This window comes from Phyllostomus hastatus, unplaced genomic scaffold (assembly GCF_019186645.2).
Source record: "Phyllostomus hastatus isolate PE091 unplaced genomic scaffold, TTU_PhHast_1.1 phas_contig_58, whole genome shotgun sequence".
Lineage (NCBI taxonomy): Eukaryota > Metazoa > Chordata > Mammalia > Chiroptera > Phyllostomidae > Phyllostomus > Phyllostomus hastatus.
In genome coordinates this window covers 21,427,791-21,446,500 of record NW_025333916.1, presented here as the reverse complement: position 1 = coordinate 21,446,500, position 18,710 = coordinate 21,427,791, and the positions used below count along the sequence as shown (strand labels likewise).

General features: G+C 49.1%; 1 protein-coding gene across 2 annotated transcripts; it reads right to left on the bottom strand.

The window, feature by feature from the left end:
- Nucleotides 1-3,572: 3,572 nt before the first annotated feature.
- On the bottom strand, nt 3,573-15,983 carry ENC1 (ectodermal-neural cortex 1). 2 transcript variants are annotated; one of them, XM_045847969.1, is made up of 3 exons: nt 15,569-15,983; nt 10,110-11,924; nt 3,573-6,118 (listed from the first exon to the last, which is right to left on the bottom strand). In XM_045847969.1, the coding sequence occupies exon 2, from the start codon at nt 11,909-11,911 to the stop codon at nt 10,142-10,144; it is 1,770 nt and encodes a 589-aa protein (XP_045703925.1). In that variant the 5' UTR covers nt 11,912-11,924; nt 15,569-15,983; the 3' UTR covers nt 3,573-6,118; nt 10,110-10,141. The 2 variants fall into 2 exon arrangements, with proteins under 2 accessions (XP_045703925.1, XP_045703926.1); XM_045847970.1 differs by having other exon boundaries at nt 10,121-11,924.
- Nucleotides 15,984-18,710: the final 2,727 nt, after the last annotated feature.

Here is an 18,710-nt window from a genome sequence, read left to right as displayed (position 1 = left end):
TCTTGCCCATAGTCGTCCAATGCCTGACAAATAACAGAGCTTTAGCGTTCATTGTCTGTGATTAAACTCAGTGCAGGACAGATGGCTTGTCTGAGTATGTGTCAGACAGGCGAGGCACTTAAGATTTGCGACAGGCCAGAGCAGGAATTAGCTGCTCGGTTTTCGAATTTATTCGTACACTCATGTGCACTGTGAACACGGCTGTGAAACTTATTCAAGTGTTCTCGCATTATTCAAAATGTTCCCAAACACAGCGACTGCTCTCCTTTTGGCAAACCACATGCCCTAATCTCAACCCCATTAACTCAAAATCCATTTTCCTCATACTATACTTACTGGGCACATTTCATTTACTCTGACATTTGAGATGAAAACAGCGTCCTTCTGAAAACCCGCTCACTCCATTTAATTTTTAGGGAACTTTTTAGGGGAAACCATTACTTTCTTCAACAAACATTTGTCTGTGGAAGTAAACAAGACCAGACAAATGAGAACATGCAAAGGCCATTTGTTCGGAGGGAGCTATAGCCAGGGAGTCGGCCGCCGCCGCTTGCGTTTGGCCGAGGGATGGGAACGTTTTAGTGGAGAAGAGGGATGCCCGGATTGGAGGCTGGTGGCGGGGGAAGCGGGCTCCTACGTGATAGCTGGGGGTGATTCTCTGGTTGGCCCTCCGCTGGAAGCAGGTACAAACGTTAGGGGGCGTATCAGTTATTAACCAAGTCCTGGCCATTTTGTGCCAGTTGTCACCGGGAGCCTTGTTCCACTTGCGGGGCCAGTTGCGAGAGAGAGTGGTCTGACTTCCTGCCAGTCTGACGGATTTGCAGGTTGCAGAATGGCTTCCTGGGCTAGTTTCTGTAGGTAACAGGTTGTTTTCCTGGGCTGGTTTCCGCACGTTGTGGGTCAGATTTCTATTTTTATTATGGTCTGGCCATCGTCCGTTTGCATATTCAGTCTCTTAGTCAATAGCCATTACACGTACAAAAAAGTACACAAAGCGTAAGTGTACGGCGCAGTGGGTGACTCTGTGTGACAGCCACTCAGGGGCCCCCATTTGTTTTTGAATGCTGCACCATCTTTTCGTCAGAAGCCTGTGGCCAAGAAACGTTTTGAGTCGCTATAGATTCTCTCCATGTGCTTCTTTAGTCCTTATGTCCAGGGGCGGGCCTTACAGCTACAGGTCTCCTCGGACCTTCGCAGGAAGCTGAGTCTGCCCAGACACTGGGGACGGTCAGGCAGGGCTTCCCACAGTCAGCTTCCGCCCCGGGAATCACCTTCCTCCACAAACCTGGACCAGGAGGAGCAAGTCAGGGCTCGCGGGCCTGGAAGTCCAGGTCCACCACTGCTTTGGGCAATAATAATCTCTGAAAACCTGTTTCTTCGTCTACAAAATGGGGGCGGCAACCATGTCTGCTCTCCTACAGCCACTGTGAAGGAGGAGTGAAGCGATGGGCTCACAAACCCGAGCACAGACAGGCAGTCGCGTCTACATTTACCGGGTGTATTTCTCCCACTGGTGTTTAAAAATGACAGCTGAAAAGGACTGAAAACCTACCATGTGCCAGCACTGAGCTCGGCGCTTCCTCTTGCATTTACGTTAAATCTTTCTATTAGAGAATATTGATCATCCTCGTTTTACACATAAAGGAGCGGAGGCTCCGAGATGCTAAGAGACCTCTTTGTACTTGCCTGGATTTGTTGTGAGAATTGAATGAGATGGTGCGAAGCACGTCCTGGGTGTGGTCCTGAGCGCTCAGGTTCCGGGGCTGCTGTTGAAAACGACCCCTTGCTCACCCACCGTGACAGACCCCGGGCAGCCGCAGCCCATCCAACATCTGTTCTCCCTCTCGTGCTTACGGAACCAGTTTTGTGTGACGTGGCACCGTGCTCCACTTCCCTGTCTCCCTCGTTTCTCTGGGAGTTCATATGACTTCGTCCTGGCCCTTGAGAGATAAGTCTCCCAAGTGGGCCTTTCCCTTTAGTCTGCTCACTGCTGCACTGCACGGAAAGCGCAAGTGCCCCATAAAGTACGAGACCAAGGGCCCCCGTCCAGGATGGAAAAGCGGAAAGAAGAGCCCAGAATGCCGGTGGCCTCGGAGGAGTCCCGTCTCAGCCCTGGACAGCCAGCCTGCCCAGGGCTCCACCACCGTGGAGGAGCCCCCAAGGCCAGTCTTCTATTCCGTGCAGCCGCACGAAGGCCATCCAAACCAATGCGGCCCCCGTGTGGGTGCTGTCTTCTTTCCTTCAGCCTGTGCATGCTTCAGCTGAGACGGCAAAGAAAAAGAACTCCAGAAAGTGAAGTTGGTTCCTGGTTGCCTCCACATGAATCACTCCCAGCCCTTCTGAGTGGTGACAACAAGGCTTTTCCTCAGCATTTAAGTGTCAGATTCCCAGTCACACTCTCCCTTCTTCCCTGTCATGTGGTGTCATATACAGTGTCACCAACAGGCTCTCCATGGGTCATCGGCAACGTGCGCATGGGATCTGCGGACACTTGTTCGCCAGGCTTGGCTCTAGGCCAGCGTCGCCCAGCACGGACTGAGCGATCCTTCCGTAAAACCTGAGGCATCTGCTCTGGCATCTTGGTCAAAGTCCAAAGGCTGTAACTGCACTCTGCCTACTTGCGAGCTCTCCGAGTTCTAATTAGGTGGCATTTATTTTCTATCCAAAAGATTATGCCCAACATTACTCTGCACATTAAAACGGCAAGGGGTCTAACCCAAGATGACAAAGGAGCATCTCACTGGGACAGGAGGAGTCACGAGGTGGGGACGAGAGGCTTCATCGGGCTGTAGCTGAGCCAGCTGGGCTGCCGTTCAACTGGGAAGCAGCGAAGTGTTCACCAGAGGGGTTCGGCCTGTGGTTTCCTGTGCTGCCCCAGGGAAACGGGAAGCCCAGAGTTCCACTGACTTTAAGCGATTTCTAAGGCAGTGTCAGACGAAGAGGATTGAACTCTAGTCCCTTCTCAGAGCTTCTGTCAAAACATAACCTACAAGGAAGACAAAAACTAGATTCCTGCTAACATAAAGTATGCTTTTTTTTTTTTTTTAACTAAAGCTCATGTACTTTATTTGTAGGAAAAACATTCAGGCCCTCATGTTGAACAAATTGTTTTTTCTATTTAACTTATTGAACTAGCACTGGTCACTAGGGCCACGTAGGTTGCAGGTGTACATTTCCGTGACACGTGATCTGTATGTCGCACTGTGTGCCCACCACCCAAACTTGAACCATCTTCCATCGTCATATACTTGGCCCCTTCTACCCTCTACCACCCTGTCCCAAAATGCTGTCTTAATATTGCATGGTATGTGACTTTTTATATGCTAAACCATGGATAACCCGTATTTTGCCTTACTTAAAGAACTATCCTACAAGATAAAATTTAAAATTTAAAATTTTAAAATTAAAAATTACTTATGTGCAAAACTGCTTCACTAAAAGTATATAACTCAACAGTGAAATAAGAGACACTCAAAATATTTGAAATAATCCTCCTTTTGATTAAACCAGAAAAAGCACACATTTTCAATGGCTAAAATCATGTGTATTTAACTAAAGATTCACACACACAATGAAGAGAAAATCTCTAATAATTTATTTGACCTTCAGTTTCACATTGTGAAAAAAAAGTAACAGTTTTACAAAACCTCAAAAATGTAGTAGTAGGAAACAAGTACATAAGAACATGAACACTTTACTTCTTAAACTTACACGGAGTTCTGTACGTGAACCACATACTCAATAGCCAAGAGAAGGGTGCTATTCAGCCCCAGGCGCCCTCACGCAGACAGGTGTCAAGCCCAGAGAAAAGGGGGCTGCACAATTACAGCAGAAGTGGAAGGCTGCCCTTTGTTGTTTGTTTCCACAGCAACCCATCCACAGAAAAAGAAGAACCTTCTCCGTCTTACGCCGAGGTTTTTGTATGCGCTGTGCTGTGAATTGTATTCGCTTCAAAGTGTGGGACGTTTCACAGGGTGAGAATGGTCAAGCAGTGAGCCCAAATGCCCACATCAATTCAAAGAGCGGGAGTCCAGAAAGTTCCCTTTAGGCTGGGGGCCCACCCCGACCATGGCTCCCTCGGGCTCACACACAGTAAATAATAGAGGATTCAAGGACAGACCAGGACTCTGAAACAGCTGTAGAAAATTCATCCCGCTTTCAGAAGCCATGCAGTGACACACACAGCTCAGCCTATTTGCATCATAAACTACAGAGCTGTAACTGCTACAATATCACGACACCGGGCCACGCCGCCATTGTGCACTTAGACATTTGCATTGCTTAGAACACATCTAGGAGTGAAAGGCTGACTGCTGGAAAGTACTGTGGTTCTTTTATTCCAATGGCACATTTATTTTGGTCCAGCTCTAGCCCACTTATTCATGGGACGGACAGACATGCACGATTAGTCTCTAGTTCTCAGGTGGGAAGAAATGTTATGGGTTTATCTGTCAATGCAAACACACAATGTGAAAGGCGGGTATCAGTCTCACACCTAATTTTCTAAGCGCAGTAACGAGAGCAATGTCAAGGAAAGCAGTGCGAGAGCAGAGACTCCGGCTTTCCCCAGACGCCTCTGAGGAAGCTCTGATGTGAGTCTAGTATGAACACCTATCACAGCACATGTTGAGTACACAAGCCCACAGACTAGCAAAGAATGTATTCACAACCAGTTCCCAACGATCCCCCAACAGCGGCCACTGCTTAGGATTCTTTGGTGTGTTGTGGCCCGATGTGTCACTTTTGTGCACCCGAGAGTTCTTATGGAGACTTACCTCCAGGTGAGCACTGAGGTGTACACTGTTGCGATGTTAATTTTGTCATGGGGAACTTGTCACACTTGCTGAGCTGCACAGCAAGGAGATCAACAGGTCCAGGTCAAGCAAATCGGGTGAGTGAATGAACTCATGTCTGTGATAATTCACTTTTTCCCCTGTTAACTGTGGTTATGGACAAGCATTCTCACAGGGTAAATAAATAAATAAATAAACAACAAACTTTGGGCTCTGTCTTTACCTGTGCCCTATATACAGAACTATTCCATAGAATCTTCCAGGATATTACACAAAGAAAAAAACTGCAACGCAATTTGGTCCTTTCCACATTTCAGTAGCTGAGACCGAAGGAGGTGAATCAGATGGGAAGAGGCAGAAGGAAGCCCTCCCCCCACCCCCTGCAGCCCCATGAGCCATCAGCATGACTGCAGCCCCGGAAACCCCATTAAGTTGGTGAGTCGAACAAACGTGCTTTCTCCCCCTCTAGGGTGTAATGTCAGTTTCTGTTTTGTAACCCTCCCCTGTCCTCACATTTACAAAACCCCTCCCCTTCCCAACCCACCCTCCAGTTATATTCCACACTGTAACTCCAAAGTTTTCAATTTGTGCAGCAAAGCACATCACAACAGCCACAAAATTGTGCAAAACATACAACCATTCACGCACGTCCATACACGTGAAGACAACTGTGAGCATTGTTTCAGCATGCAGGCATCAAATAATAAATAGCTAAATCTATCACAGATTTCTTAACAGCCAAGGAAAAGTTGGAAGTCACTTATAAATAGAAAAGATCATCTACCAAACAGCTACCAACAATGTCCCCATTGTCCGGAAACTTTCCTGGGGGCACAACCCCTCGGAGATTAGCGGAGTCCACCGTCCTCGCTCCGCAGCCAGCACGGCCAGCTTCCCTCCTGGCCCCACCGCCGGGCTCTCAGTCTCCAGCAGCAGCTGGTGCGGAGGCTTCAGCTTGCTCCTCAGAGAGAGGTGACAACCATTTCAAATTTTACACATAAATGGTGGAGCCCATGGAAATCAAACGCTGAATGTGCTACAGCAAGGGAAAAGGCGCGGCTTTTCTCTCCCTTTGAGGGGTTGATTAACGCTGACATTAATCCACAATTACAAGACAAGGACTAGATCACGGGTTCATTCATTCATATTTAAACCATGTGCTACTTGCACTGAAAATCCCACCCCTCCCCCACCCCGTCCTTCATGTCCAGTTGGAGCATTTACAAGGTGCAGCCGATGGCACAACCCGAGTCTTGCAGCAACTCCTTTTCTCTTCTTTCTCGTCATGAAATCTGGCCTCTCCAAGATAGAAATCGCTTCTTGAGCTAAAACAGAGGGACAACATTTTTGTTAATAGTCTCAAAATCTTTAAAAATGATAAAAATAAAACTCAGGACAGAGCAGTCGATATTGCTTCTGAAGGTCTCAATCACACGTTCAGGAGGAAGTGTGCGGACCTGGGAAGGGCACGCCCAAACACGCACACGCACACACAGATGGCTGCAGTCGAATCCATGGGCTCCAAAGTGGGGTCTTCTCTCCTTTTCCAAACATACATGTTCTAACTCAAACCTGTGTGGCTAGGTGCTATGGTCAGTTGCCATCTTCAGCTCCCAACATGCGAAATCCCTCTCCGGGGTGAAACAGAGCCACTTGAGGCAATCACCAGAGAGGGTCAAGAGAGGTTTCTATGCAAACCTACCTGGGCCCAGGAACCATAAAGGATTCCAGCTTCAACTTATTCACCATATAGATGGCAGACATATTACCCTTACTGAAATGCATCTCTGCTATTCACTATGTCAGAAACCAGTCTCGCTTCCCTCCCTAAGACAACGTTCCAGGCCTCAACAGCCCAAGGCTGGAGTTTATTCACCAAGTTCATCAGTCCACACTGGGGGGACAGCAGCTATGGAATGCAGTGTTATTACCTGTAGGACCTACCAACCTGAAGTGTGAATATAAATGCAGATGCCATGACCACAAAGCCTGCACTTTTCACAGCTGGCATTTCCTCGCACTACCCACCCTTCCTGTCCATTTAGGTCTAATCTGACATAGGGGAATTCCTCAGGGAGCCTGTCTTTCAAATGTTTGACCTCATGGAGCGCATTTCCAGCCCAAGTAGGAACCTGCATCCCCATTGCTGTAACTCTGCAAAAAGAACTCAGGAGGGGCCACTCATCATTTGCACTGAATTCTTCTCACTTGTGTGTGTTTAGAAGTCTGATTCATTTCATTAGTTGTTTCTCTTGGCCTTTCCTAACAGGGATTCCAGCTCTCACGGCATTCCTTAGGCTACGGTGTCATCCCTGTACCCCACCTCCTTGTAACCTACATACCAACATCAGGCCAAAAGAATGTATCTTGTAATAATACAAAATTTCAAGATGTTGCACATTGGGGCAAAAAAGAACACCAAAAGAAAATAAAAACTCCAAAAAGGGAAGAAACAAAGCAAATCCCAATCTGAGTTCAGTCAGGCTGGGGCCACACAGCTCCGTGAAAATGCAGACTAATCAAAAGTCATTTGCTTTTGGCCCCTCCCACCTGTTGACAAGCAGCAGGAGTCCTGTTAAAATCTCCTTGATGGATGAGCTTGCAGACCACGGCAAATTTTTTGTTAACACTGTATTCATTCCTTGAGCCCCTCCATTTGGAGAGCAAAGAGGGGAGCAAAGAGACGTCCTAGAAGTTTTTGCAGGTTAGGACTGATAGCTACACACGGCCGCTTTCCCGCCCCTCCCTCTGGCTTAAGTGTTTTAACACTATCTGTGTGCAGTAAACTTAGGGGATTTAAATCAACACCCTCCCTGTGGGAACTGCAGGAGTGGCTTTGATCAGGCCCACACTGCCTTTTAAGAAGGAGACCCTGGCCCTGTGCAATTTCATTGTTCTGTGCTTGACTCCAGCAGGTAGCACCAAGGGTGGAGAGGATGTTAATTCACACAGAACCTAACACCATTATAGTAGCTCCGTTTCCACGGGACCGCATGTGTGTGAGGAGGTTCACATATTCGGGGTAGGACGAATTCAAGTGTTTGCCAACGTACTTTGGGCTGAGAAAGGAGGCACCAAAAATGAAGCATAGAGATAGCAAGAAGATAGTCCAAGAAACAGTCCAAGAAACCTCATTCCCCACCACACACCAAGCTAACTCCACTGCAAGCTACGGTCTAAAATGAGGAGAGGACACCTAAGGCGATTTAACAGAAAACATATGCCAGGCACTGGGCTAGGTCTTTCGCCTTGTTCTTTGATCCTCCCTCCTTTATCTATTTACCCAAGTCTAATGGGACAGACCTCAGGGAGACCATAATGCAGACCACTCATCTGGCAGGGGAACAGTGTCCACACAGGGCCAGACTGCAGCCTAGAATCAGAACTGCAATGAACACACAGGGGTTCTCTCTCTGCCTCAACTTCCTTACCTTGTTCCAAGATGCCCACCACTCTACCAGTGACCGTTCAGAAGCACCGCCACCACGGGCAACTTTTATGGCTTTCCTATGCAAATAGAGTCAGTTCTGGACAAACATCCAACCTAGTGTGCTGTTAATTGATGCTTTACCCTAGGAGGTTCTTTAAACCAGCTTTAGAGGTGAGTCATGCATTCATATCACAAATGAAATAACCACTTTCAAAGCATTTGTTTATTCAGGATTACTGAGTTGCCAGCAAGGCTGCAAAAACCAGTTTGGTGTGGCACGCTGTGAGCCAGTCGCTCCCCAGAGCAGGCTTCCGACTGCTCCCGCGCCTTTGGAGGAGTTTCATTCCGAGGAAACATTATAGTACTAAGAACTCTACTACCTGGAATAGGCTGGAGGAGATAACTGCAGAAATGAAATAAACAGAAAGATTAAGTGTGAAAGTGAGGCCAATTTTCATGGTTGTTTTTTCTAAATGAGCTCTGAGAAATGAGGAAAGAAAAGACAAACAAGTCAAAATCCCACTTTGCTTTGCTTGCGGTAACCCCTAATTTCTTCTGCTTTCCCTGTTGGAAGTTCCCTTCAAAGGTGTGAAACCTACTAGGAATTATAGAGCCAAGAGTTTCCAAATGAGGAGTTAGTTTTCATTGCAGTTCCTCCAAAGCGGAGTTTCGATTTTATTATTAGCAATGTAATAAGCCCACGAGCCACCGAAACACAGCAGCACTCCCTGTGTGCCCTGGGCTGCGTTTAGCTATGCGCCCAAGTGAGCGGGGCCAGTCCCCCAGGAAGGCTTCCCCACAGCAAAACGGCCATCAACTCTGCGAACACTGAACTGTGTGGGCCTATTAATTATTTGAGCCAAGAGTATTATACACTCTTAAGTACACAAGACAGGCATTATGCACTCAGACATATGACACAGAAACACAACTTTTGTTAGCCCTGACAATAGGGTCGGCCTGTCTGATTAACTCTGAAAAGCTGCTGTAAGGGCCACTGACGTGGCTCAGTGTGTCCACACATCAGACAAACTTACACAACACAGGTGCAACCTTTTACAAGGACAGACCTAAATTTCCTTCTGAAGCTAAGACATTTGAGGAAAAAAAGCTAATAAATAATTTTGGAGAGAATAAACTAGAAATAAATGTGAACATTCAATTTTTTAAAACCATGCTTCATTCCAGAAAGGGCTTGCGGAAGCTAAATTTGACTATCAACAACTATCTCCTGCAGTGACACCCACGTGAAGTTCAAGTTTATTAAGTGGCAGTTCAGTATGATGCTCAAGTGCTTATGCTCTGGAGCCAGGCTGGCTGGGTGGCTTTCTTGACCAATTCTTCAGCCTACTAGCTCTGTGACCTTGGGCAACTTAACCTCTGTTTCCAACCATAAAATGCTCTAGTAATAATATCTCACATGGCTGCTGTGAGATATTATTACATGAAACCACCCATGCAAACACACAGCCCAACTCCAGACACACAGTGAGGGCTCCCTAAATACTAGTTGGCATTATTAATGTAGGCCAGGGGTTCTCAACCTGGTGTACATTAGAATCACTGGAAAACTTTCTCAAAATGCCAATTCCTGGGCGCCACCCAGGGGGAATGAAACCAAGTCTCTGGGCTGGGCAGTTATTGCAAAGCTTTTGGAGATTTTGAGGCTTAGGTAAAGGCTGAGAACCACTGGCTTATGCATGTCATAGTTGGGAACAGGGTGCAGTTGTGGTTAGCACAAAAGTTCCAGGGTGCAAGTTCTTTCATCCTTGTAGTTTGTGTAGTATTTCTATAGGATAAGCTGTACGGGCCATGCCTCGCTCCACCCACAAATTTACACAGCTGGCTTAATTACACACATACTTACAGCTAAACTGACTCCTTACCTCGTCCTCACCTTCTGTGGGATGCACTGCATTTAAGACGGCAGATGCTTCCAGGTGCTGACGAACGCAGTGGGTATCAGCGAGTACGGGACTGTGGTTATGCTGTTCCACGCATCCAGCGTCGGGTCATAGCAGTCCAGAGTTTTGCACCGCTGAATGCCAAAGTAGCCTCCCACCACGTAGAGTTTGTTTCCGGAGGCCACAGCATGACAGCTCATGCGCTTGGCTGTCACGTCTCCCACCTTGGTCCACTGGTAAGTCTCACTGTTGAACTTGTAAGCGGAGCAGGCGGAGAACTCGGTGTCTCCCCCCATAATAAAAATCTGGTTACCCAGCACCGCGGCTGCTGTGTAACGCCAGGGCTGGGGACAGGTGGCCGGTACCGTCCACCTGTTTTCACATTGATCATAACACTGAACCTTGGGGAGCTTGTCATGACTGACGCTGGTACCTCCGAAAGCAAACAGCTTAAGTTTGGCGCTCACCACTGCGGCATTGCTCACGCCTTCTCGGAGTGGGGCCACCATTGTCCATTTGTTGGTTGTGGGGTCGTAATGTTCTACTTGCTTTAGAGAGACTGATGGGGAGGCTGGGAGGCAGCCGGTTGCAGCTGTGTGCCCCCCGACCACATACAGGCAGTGCTTCAGTTCAGCTGAGCCATGGCCAAACCTGGCCACCAGCATGGGAGCGGCTTTGGACCACTCCTCATGCAGGGTATCATAAACCCAGACATCTTTGGAGACTCCGTTTTCAGAGCCCCGGCCCCCGGTGATGTACACTTTGCAGCCAATGGCGCACGCACTGAACTCTTTTCTCGGACTGGGGATGTCGGCCTTGGGAATGATTTCTTTGGCCTTCTGGTCTACCAGATACAGTTTGTCACACATGAAAGTCTGCCCTCCCAAGAGGAAGAGGGCGTGGCCTGTTTTCCGAGGGCGGGCACAGAGACTGGTTACCACACCATCGTTCTGCAGGATTTTCAGCTTGCACCTGATGGCCTCTTCCACAATCTCCTTGCTCTTCCTCTGCTTGGTGATGAGCTCCTCCATGGCCACATTCTCCATGAGATAGATGGCTGGCAGGAGAGCCAGCCTCACAGTCTGCAACAGCTCTGGGAGGTAGCAGTAGCGCTTCTTCAGGTCGTAGCTGATCCAGTTAATTGCAGACTCGTACACGAGCCTTTCATCTTCTGTCTCCAGCTCTTCGCTGGACAAGAGCTGCACTACCATGTCCTGGGGCAGCTGGAGGAAATCTTCATTCTTCCTGATGGTTTGGAAATTGCTGAGACACATCCTCCAGGAGAGTTCGTACAGCTTGGTGCACTGGTGTGCATCGGACAGCAGCAGCATGCCCAGGCAGTTGGTGGGGTGCAGGTTCTTCTCCAGGAATTCTGCACAGGCATCCCGGATGTCTTGAAACTCCAGCATGTCGCCAGCTTCCAGGAGCGATTCTGCGTTTTCTTCATTGATGATGACCCGGGAGGAGTACGCATAGTCAAGCAGCAGCTCCAAGACTTCGGGGTGGATGGAGTTGTCGAAGTTGACTTCGCTGTCCTGGCTCTCTTTCAGGCCGCCGCTGAACATGGCCTCAAAGTAGCGGCTGCAGGCAGCCAGCACTGCCCGGTGACAAGGGAAGGTCCTGTTTCCGGCATGGAGAAGGACGTCAGTGAAGAGGCGCTGCTGGCGTAGAAGGTTCAGGTGAGTGAGGACACTGTCGGCATAGGAAGACTTGTGGAACAGGTAGATGTTAATGGAGCCACTGCTGGCTCTGGACTTGCGGTTCTCGTGCACACTGACTGACATTTTGTTTCCACTCCTGAAACAAAAACAAAACACAAAACACAAAAACAAAAACAAAAACAAAAACCATTGAGCAGGGTGCTACTGATGTGTGAGACAGCAGAACAAAACAGCAATCCTTTAGGACAGAGAAAACAGAACATTTTTCTGTTGGCTCTGGTGCCTACTGTTCTGAATAATGGACGGCCGTTCCTGTACAAAGTCAGAGACAACTACCTACCTATAAGGAGAGGCATTCGTGGTCACACTGTTTGAGCTATTTGAACTATATATACACTGTTAAAAAACAGAAGTCACTGCTTGAAAAAGCAGGTTCGTCTTGGAAAACCTGACTGCCAACTTTCAGGATATTGAAGTCCTGGAGAATGTGTGTCAGCACAAGCCAGGAGGAGCGAGGCATCCCTCTCTCAGCTCCCTGTGCTTGTCCAGCTGATTCGCTGCGGGCCGCTGAGAATGCCAGGCCTCCAGCTCTCATAACGCCAGGACAGGCACCAGCTTTAATGCCCTATGCAACATAAAGCTGTGTGTAAAACAAATACCTACTAATTAATTCCATTAAGAATTCCTTTGGTTAAGATCTGGCCTCCCCACAATATACAACAAATGGGAAATGTAACATTAAAATCACAGGCTTAGGCAACTTCTCCAATGACAGGACCCTTATTTAAATGGTACAGATCGTTTTTAACCAGACAGCCCTACCACGACAGAGTGCTAGAAGAGGCCCAATAGCAACATGACTCTGTGGACCCGCAGGCCCAGGTGGAAACACGGAGCAGATCCCGACCACCATCGCCACCCAGCTTTCCTGCTGGACAGATTCCACAGCGAGGACCTGGCCACACAAAAGGAAGACTATCTGGAGTGGCACGCTCATGACTGCCGTTTTTCTGCTCTTCCTACTTTTACCAATTCTTGGAAAACCAGGTGCAAAAACAAAGAATCTACCTGCCACTCTCTTCTGATTAGATGCTACATCACAAGGACCATTCTTGTGCCCCTGCTAATGCTGGTCTGCACAGAGGGAGTTCGAGGTGCAAACATTACTGTATCTAAATCAAAAAATATACACACGTGTATATACATACACACACACGTGTGTGTATGTGTGTGTGTATTTTGCCAGTCATCATTAATTTAGGGCCATCCTAGAATCCATTTGCTGACCAAAGTGGTTTTTTCCTCAGTATATAAATTGACATTGAATCTAATGCTATCTTTGGCTTTCCTCAGTAAGTAAATTGTAGCCTAAAGACATAGGAAATCCCTACCATGTATCTTCAAAAATTGAAAAACATGCAAAAAAAAAAAAATACCTCTCTTTTACTTCAAAGGAATAAAGGCTTCAAACACCTGCCTGTCAGAGGATTCCTAAGGAAGTTGTTTATCCCAGAGGAGAAAACTGGGCGGTTACAGTATCCATTCCGAACTCAGAACAGTGGGTCCTTGCAGCACAGCTGAAACAGATGGCCTGCTTGTTTCCTTCCACCATTTGGATATTTATTTTTAATTTATATCTCAGGAATGGTTGATAAATGCAAATGAGTAACTTACCACAGGTTCACAGGCTAGATACTAGATGGCACTTCCCGAACCCGCTGTGGCACAGAAAACAAAAGCAGGCGCCTAACTTGCTTTTACCACACAGGCTACATCCCACTAGGTGATGCAACTTGTTTTCCTTTAGTTTGGAATGTAGCTTTTCCTTATGAGTAAACACCAGTTAGTGGAAGAAAACAAGCAACAAAGTCACAGGCTCTGGTGTTACAAAGACTTTACAAACATCCATTAGTCTCTTAGCTATAACAAATGTTGAGGAGCCAAGCCTCACCCCCACCTCAAGCTAAGCCTCTACAAGTCTAGTCCTTTTCTTTTTTCTTTCTTTCTTTTTTTTGTAACCGGTGCCCAATGCTATGAAGAACAACAGGTATGATCCTATGTGAACACCCTAGGTTTCCAATGTGTTAAAACCTATATTAGCATCACTGATACTTTAGTTGTCCTTTGAATTAGTAGATTTTATCTGAAGCACTTGGAGGAAGATTTTAAGCCGTAGGTATTTACAAGATAGTTTAAATACTTACAAAAATTCCAAATGAGTAGCTACACCTTTTTTTTTAAAGCTGATGTTTCCAAAGCAACCTCAAAAGCTGCCTCTTTTCAGGCTAAGAGCAAACGCAGCTCTTGCTTCAGAATGAGGGACCCGCACAAGGTGCACACACAGCACTGTAAGCACACTGAGCAGGAATCCCAGGATCCCAGAACAGTTTCCCTGAGCACTAGACACCGGGTGGTGTCAAATGCCACTTACAAGCAGACCTATACTTACGAAAACTTGAAGACCTTAGGTTCTAGGACCCTCATCTCTGTGCATCCTACACTGATGTGCCTGCATTTTCCAGGTTGGCCCACAAAGCCAACAGGAAGAACCTAGCCTGTCCTCTTGGATGACATCCAGATGGAGAAGCATGTCACAGTCAAAAGTCAACATTCTTGCAGCAATATTTGATGAAAATAAAAGATGTACTGGATGACCCATGGGAAAAGTTGCTTTCTGGTTTAGAATTATGCAAACATCAAACTATCAACAGAAATCATTTCTATAGTCACTAAGCACACCTTCAACATAAAATGAATCATCCTTCTGGCATTTTTAAGCCCCCAGAGGAATATCTGCATGCCAAGGAAGTGTCCAAAAAATGCACACATATACTTAACCTGCATCTACAAAGAAGATGAGAAAAGGGCTGCTATTACCCTGAACATCAAAAGGGCTTCTACTCACAGTAACTTCAGTTCCCTTAAAGCTCCTTTCCCAGGCTCTCTGCCTCCAACTCTGTGCGTCCCAGTCACATCTCTTTAGGTTTTTCACCTGATCTCCACGAAATCAAAGGAGAAACTATGCAGATTTTCTGGGGCATTTTGCGTTATTGGTAACAATGGAACAACACTATAAAGATCTTGTTAACAAGAAAGGCAATTCACCGTGCAGTCCCCTAAAACACTTGCAACGCTCTTTAACATGCTGGCCGAGCCTTTCAGGGCGACACCAAATTACAAATCGCAAAAATTCAATGGTTCATTTGTACCCCGCCCAGCAATTCTTGTCCTTCAAAACTAATAATGTTACACGAAAGGCCAAATACTGTACTTGCATAAGAAGAAACTAATTTTTCAGGGAAAAAATCCGGTTTTCATTCATTTCCTACAGACGTTCCGCAAGGGCGAACGCGCCCTCACGAGGGATGTCCGCGCGCGTGTTCACTGTGCCTAGTAGGGCGCAACGAAGGCCAGCCCCCCACCCCTGCGTTGGCCCTCCCTGGAGACTGCTAAGTATGAGGCAGCGGGAAATCCACCCCCCAGGGAAGCAGTCCTTTCTTCGGAAGGAGGAGAGTCATCGCACCCCGGACCTGTTCCTCGATCCCCCAGCAGCTCGCCGAGAGGAGGCCCCTCCCGCGAAGCCCGGCTCCTTGCTTTCCGTGGTGGAGGGCGGCGAACACTGATGTCCCCGCCTCAACAACTGTTCCCCATCTCCGCCTAAGTCGGACCTCCGGAGCCCGGGGCGCATGCATACTCTCTGGCGAACACACCCCTGCAGGCCAAGCGTGCCCTGAAACCCGCAGCGCCCGCAACAGGTCCGGGACAGTGGGGGAAACTTACAGCAGTGGCGACTGGCCTCAGTGCGCAGCTAGCTGAGTTCTCGCCTGGGTTACCCGGCGGGAGGCGACGACGGATGTCTCAGTCCTTGCAACCGGTAGCGACTGCCCGGGCGAAAAGGGTGCTCATGAGGCGCAGGCCGTGCAAAGGACCGTGCTGGGGCACTGGCTCGGGGCGGCTACAGCTGGCGGTTCGCCTCAGCCTCACGAGCCCCACACGGCAGACTCCGTCTGACCGGACCGGCGGAGAGTCTCCCGGAGCGAGTCTCGGGAGGCGATAGCGAGCCTGCGGCTACAGGCGCCGCGGAAGGAGGCGGGCTGTGTGTACACTCGGGGGAGGGAGCCAGAAAGCACTCTACCCGCGGCGGCCGCCTGGCGTCTGGACTGGGTCTCCGCACCGCCACCGCCGCGCCCGCCTCTCTGGCTGCCGGAGCAGTCTGCGCTTTGCCGCGGTGCGCCGGGCTATAAGTGGGGCGGTGCGTCGGGGAGGGGAGGAGGGGAGGGGAGGAGGGGAGGGGAGAGGGTGCTTACGCTGAGAGTGACACCAGGAGAGGGAGGGAGGAAGTGCTAGGAGGCCGCCCGCGGAAGAGAAGGAGAGAGCTGGAGAAGGAGCGTTTGTTGGGGGAGTTAATAGAGAGAGGAAGCGGGGGAGGGGGCTGTGGAGACAAAGCGGACGCGCTATCTCTGCCATTAGCGAGCAGCTGCAACCCTTGGGGACCGCGAGTGAAACAAGTTTTCCCAGGTCGGAGTGTCTGAGCCGCTCTGACCCAGCCAGTTTAATGGATAGCCCCGGAGTCGAGGGACTTTAGGCAGGGGAGTGCAGCCCTGAGCTGTGCACCTCGCACTGCTGGAGCTCACACGCCCTGAGCGCGCACAGCCCTCGGACTGGGTGGGACACGCGCACAGCCCTCGGACTGGGTGGGACACCTGGAGGGGAGGACAGAGTCGAGAGAAGGGGCCCAAGTTTGGACACTCCGGGGACACTGCATGTTGGGCAAAGCCGGGCCGTAGACCTTCAGGTTGGCAGGAAGGACACACAGACACACAGACCCAAGCCCCAGGCGTTTTCCGATGCCCAGCCTCCCTTGCCCTGGTGGGTGCGGCGGCCACCGCCGGACTCTGCACCACTCCGTGGGGAGCCGCGGCCGGGCGCTGTCCGCCCGGCGCGCCCACGTGCTTCGCAGCCAATCGCTGAGGCTGCTTGATTCAAAGCGAACTGCTCAAAGGAGCCGCTACGCCGCCCCTTCTTGCCAGCGATCAAGCCTTAATCACCCTCTCAGAATGGACCCTTCCTGTCTTTTATCGCTCAGTTGTGCTAGTTGGGAGTTCAGCGAAGAAACGGCCCGGCACGCACAGGTCTGCAGCGCAGCGCCTCACGAGGAAAGGAGATTCGAAAAATAACCAGGCGTGTCGATCGCTATTTACGAAACCCGTTCTCGAGCTTTGTACTTGTCTTTCCACTGGGAGCAAAAACATCTGTTGTTTTTGTTTTGTTTGTTTGTTCTGTTAGGATTTGGAATTAAATCCATGAATGAACTGTAGAGAGTACGGTCTAGCCCACTAGTTTTACAAGTCAGGCAACTGAGGCCCAGGTGACTGAATTGCCCGACTCGAGATAACCCAGCCAGGTAGCCGCGGCCTACAGAGCCGCGGCCCTGCGGCTCGGGGATCCCCGCGCCCTGTCTCCCAGCTTTCTTCCAAATACTAGCCGCAGAAACGATTTATACAGGCCGCGGAGGCGCCGCCTGGCGCTCCCCGAGTCCGGAGACTGCTGAAACCAAAACTGCCGGTTTTCTTCACCCGCGGTTTCTCCTGGTGTTCGCGCTGAGAAATCTCGCTCCTCGCAAACAAAGAAAGATAGTGCCCTCTGAAGTCCTTTGTTAGCATTAAGTCGTCAGCCTCACCACGAGCCTTTACCAATCTGTTTCATATTTTAAATTCCTGTGTAGAGTCTCAGCTCGAGACTGCTTCACAAAGCCTGAGGCGGCTGGATCAGTCCGCCGTAAGAATCACGAGGGGCGGCTGTGGAGCGCCGGGAGCAGACCCTGCTCCCGACGGACCGTGGACACAATCTGGGGAGACCAAAAGGACGCGCTGCGGGCACCAGAGATAGGTGCTGCAAAAATGGGAGGTGGGAGTGTGCTGCTGTCGCACGTGTCTTTTAAAAGTGCGCCTCCGCAGCCTGTCACAAGGTTTGGGGGAGACTGAAGTGGGGGGGGGTGTTCAGGCCGCTCAGTAAAAGTGCTTTGTCTCTCTGTCTAGGTGGTAGGTCAAAAGCAATGCAGGGTTTGAAGGCCAAAAGTTAATGTCTTCCTTTGGGAGGAAATATTCTGTTTAACTTAAGAGATTAACACTTTCTCTCAGAAAGAAGTATTTCCTTCTACTACTGTCACTTAATCAAATTTACCCAGAACTTCACCTAGATGGCCCTGCCCAGCATAAAACCTGAACACAGCTCAGTTGGCCGGGTGTGGGTTTTGTCAGAGGAGGCCACTGAGCTAGTCTGTGCTGCATCTTCACCACCTGGAAACTGCAGTGCCCTCAACCCAGGCACAGCAATGTCTACGTCCCTTCGAAAACAGCTATGCCGAGAGGGAGGGATGCACCGAGGCCGTTTTCCTGTGTCTGCTCTGCCTACAGCTGCCCCCTTTCCGTGCTTCCAGAGAGGAGGAGGGAAGAATGTCGTAGCCTGGAAAATCTTGAAATGTATTCAGTGGCCATACACATTTGCTTCATCTGCCTCAGGGAGATAATTGACATGAGGCAGGGAAAAGAAATTATCTGTACTGATAAGTTACAAAACTGGAAAACATTTTCCTGCTGAAAGACACGGGAACTAAACTTGCTTTCGGGGGAAACTGTGTGCTGCCAATGACCTCTCCCAACCCGTGCACCGGTCCGCTCGAACCCACTTGTGGGAAGTTCTCAGCCTGTGTGCAGGTTCTAATGTTTATTTCACAGATGAAAGTGATATGCAATTTAGCATATTTATGATCACAGCAACACAAACCGTGTTACTTCTCCAACATTTCGCAGCCGGTTCTAAAGGTAATTCTTGTTGCTTCACCCAAAGGAAGAAAAAAAATGAGCAAGTCTTCTATCTGTGCAGGAAAACCCTCTGGACAGGCCCGTGGTCAAACTGGATG

Coding starts and splice junctions, on each gene's coding strand:
- ENC1 (XM_045847969.1), bottom strand. CDS start 11,911: ATGTCAGTCAGTGTGCACGAGAACCGCAAGTCCAGAGCCAGCAGTGGC.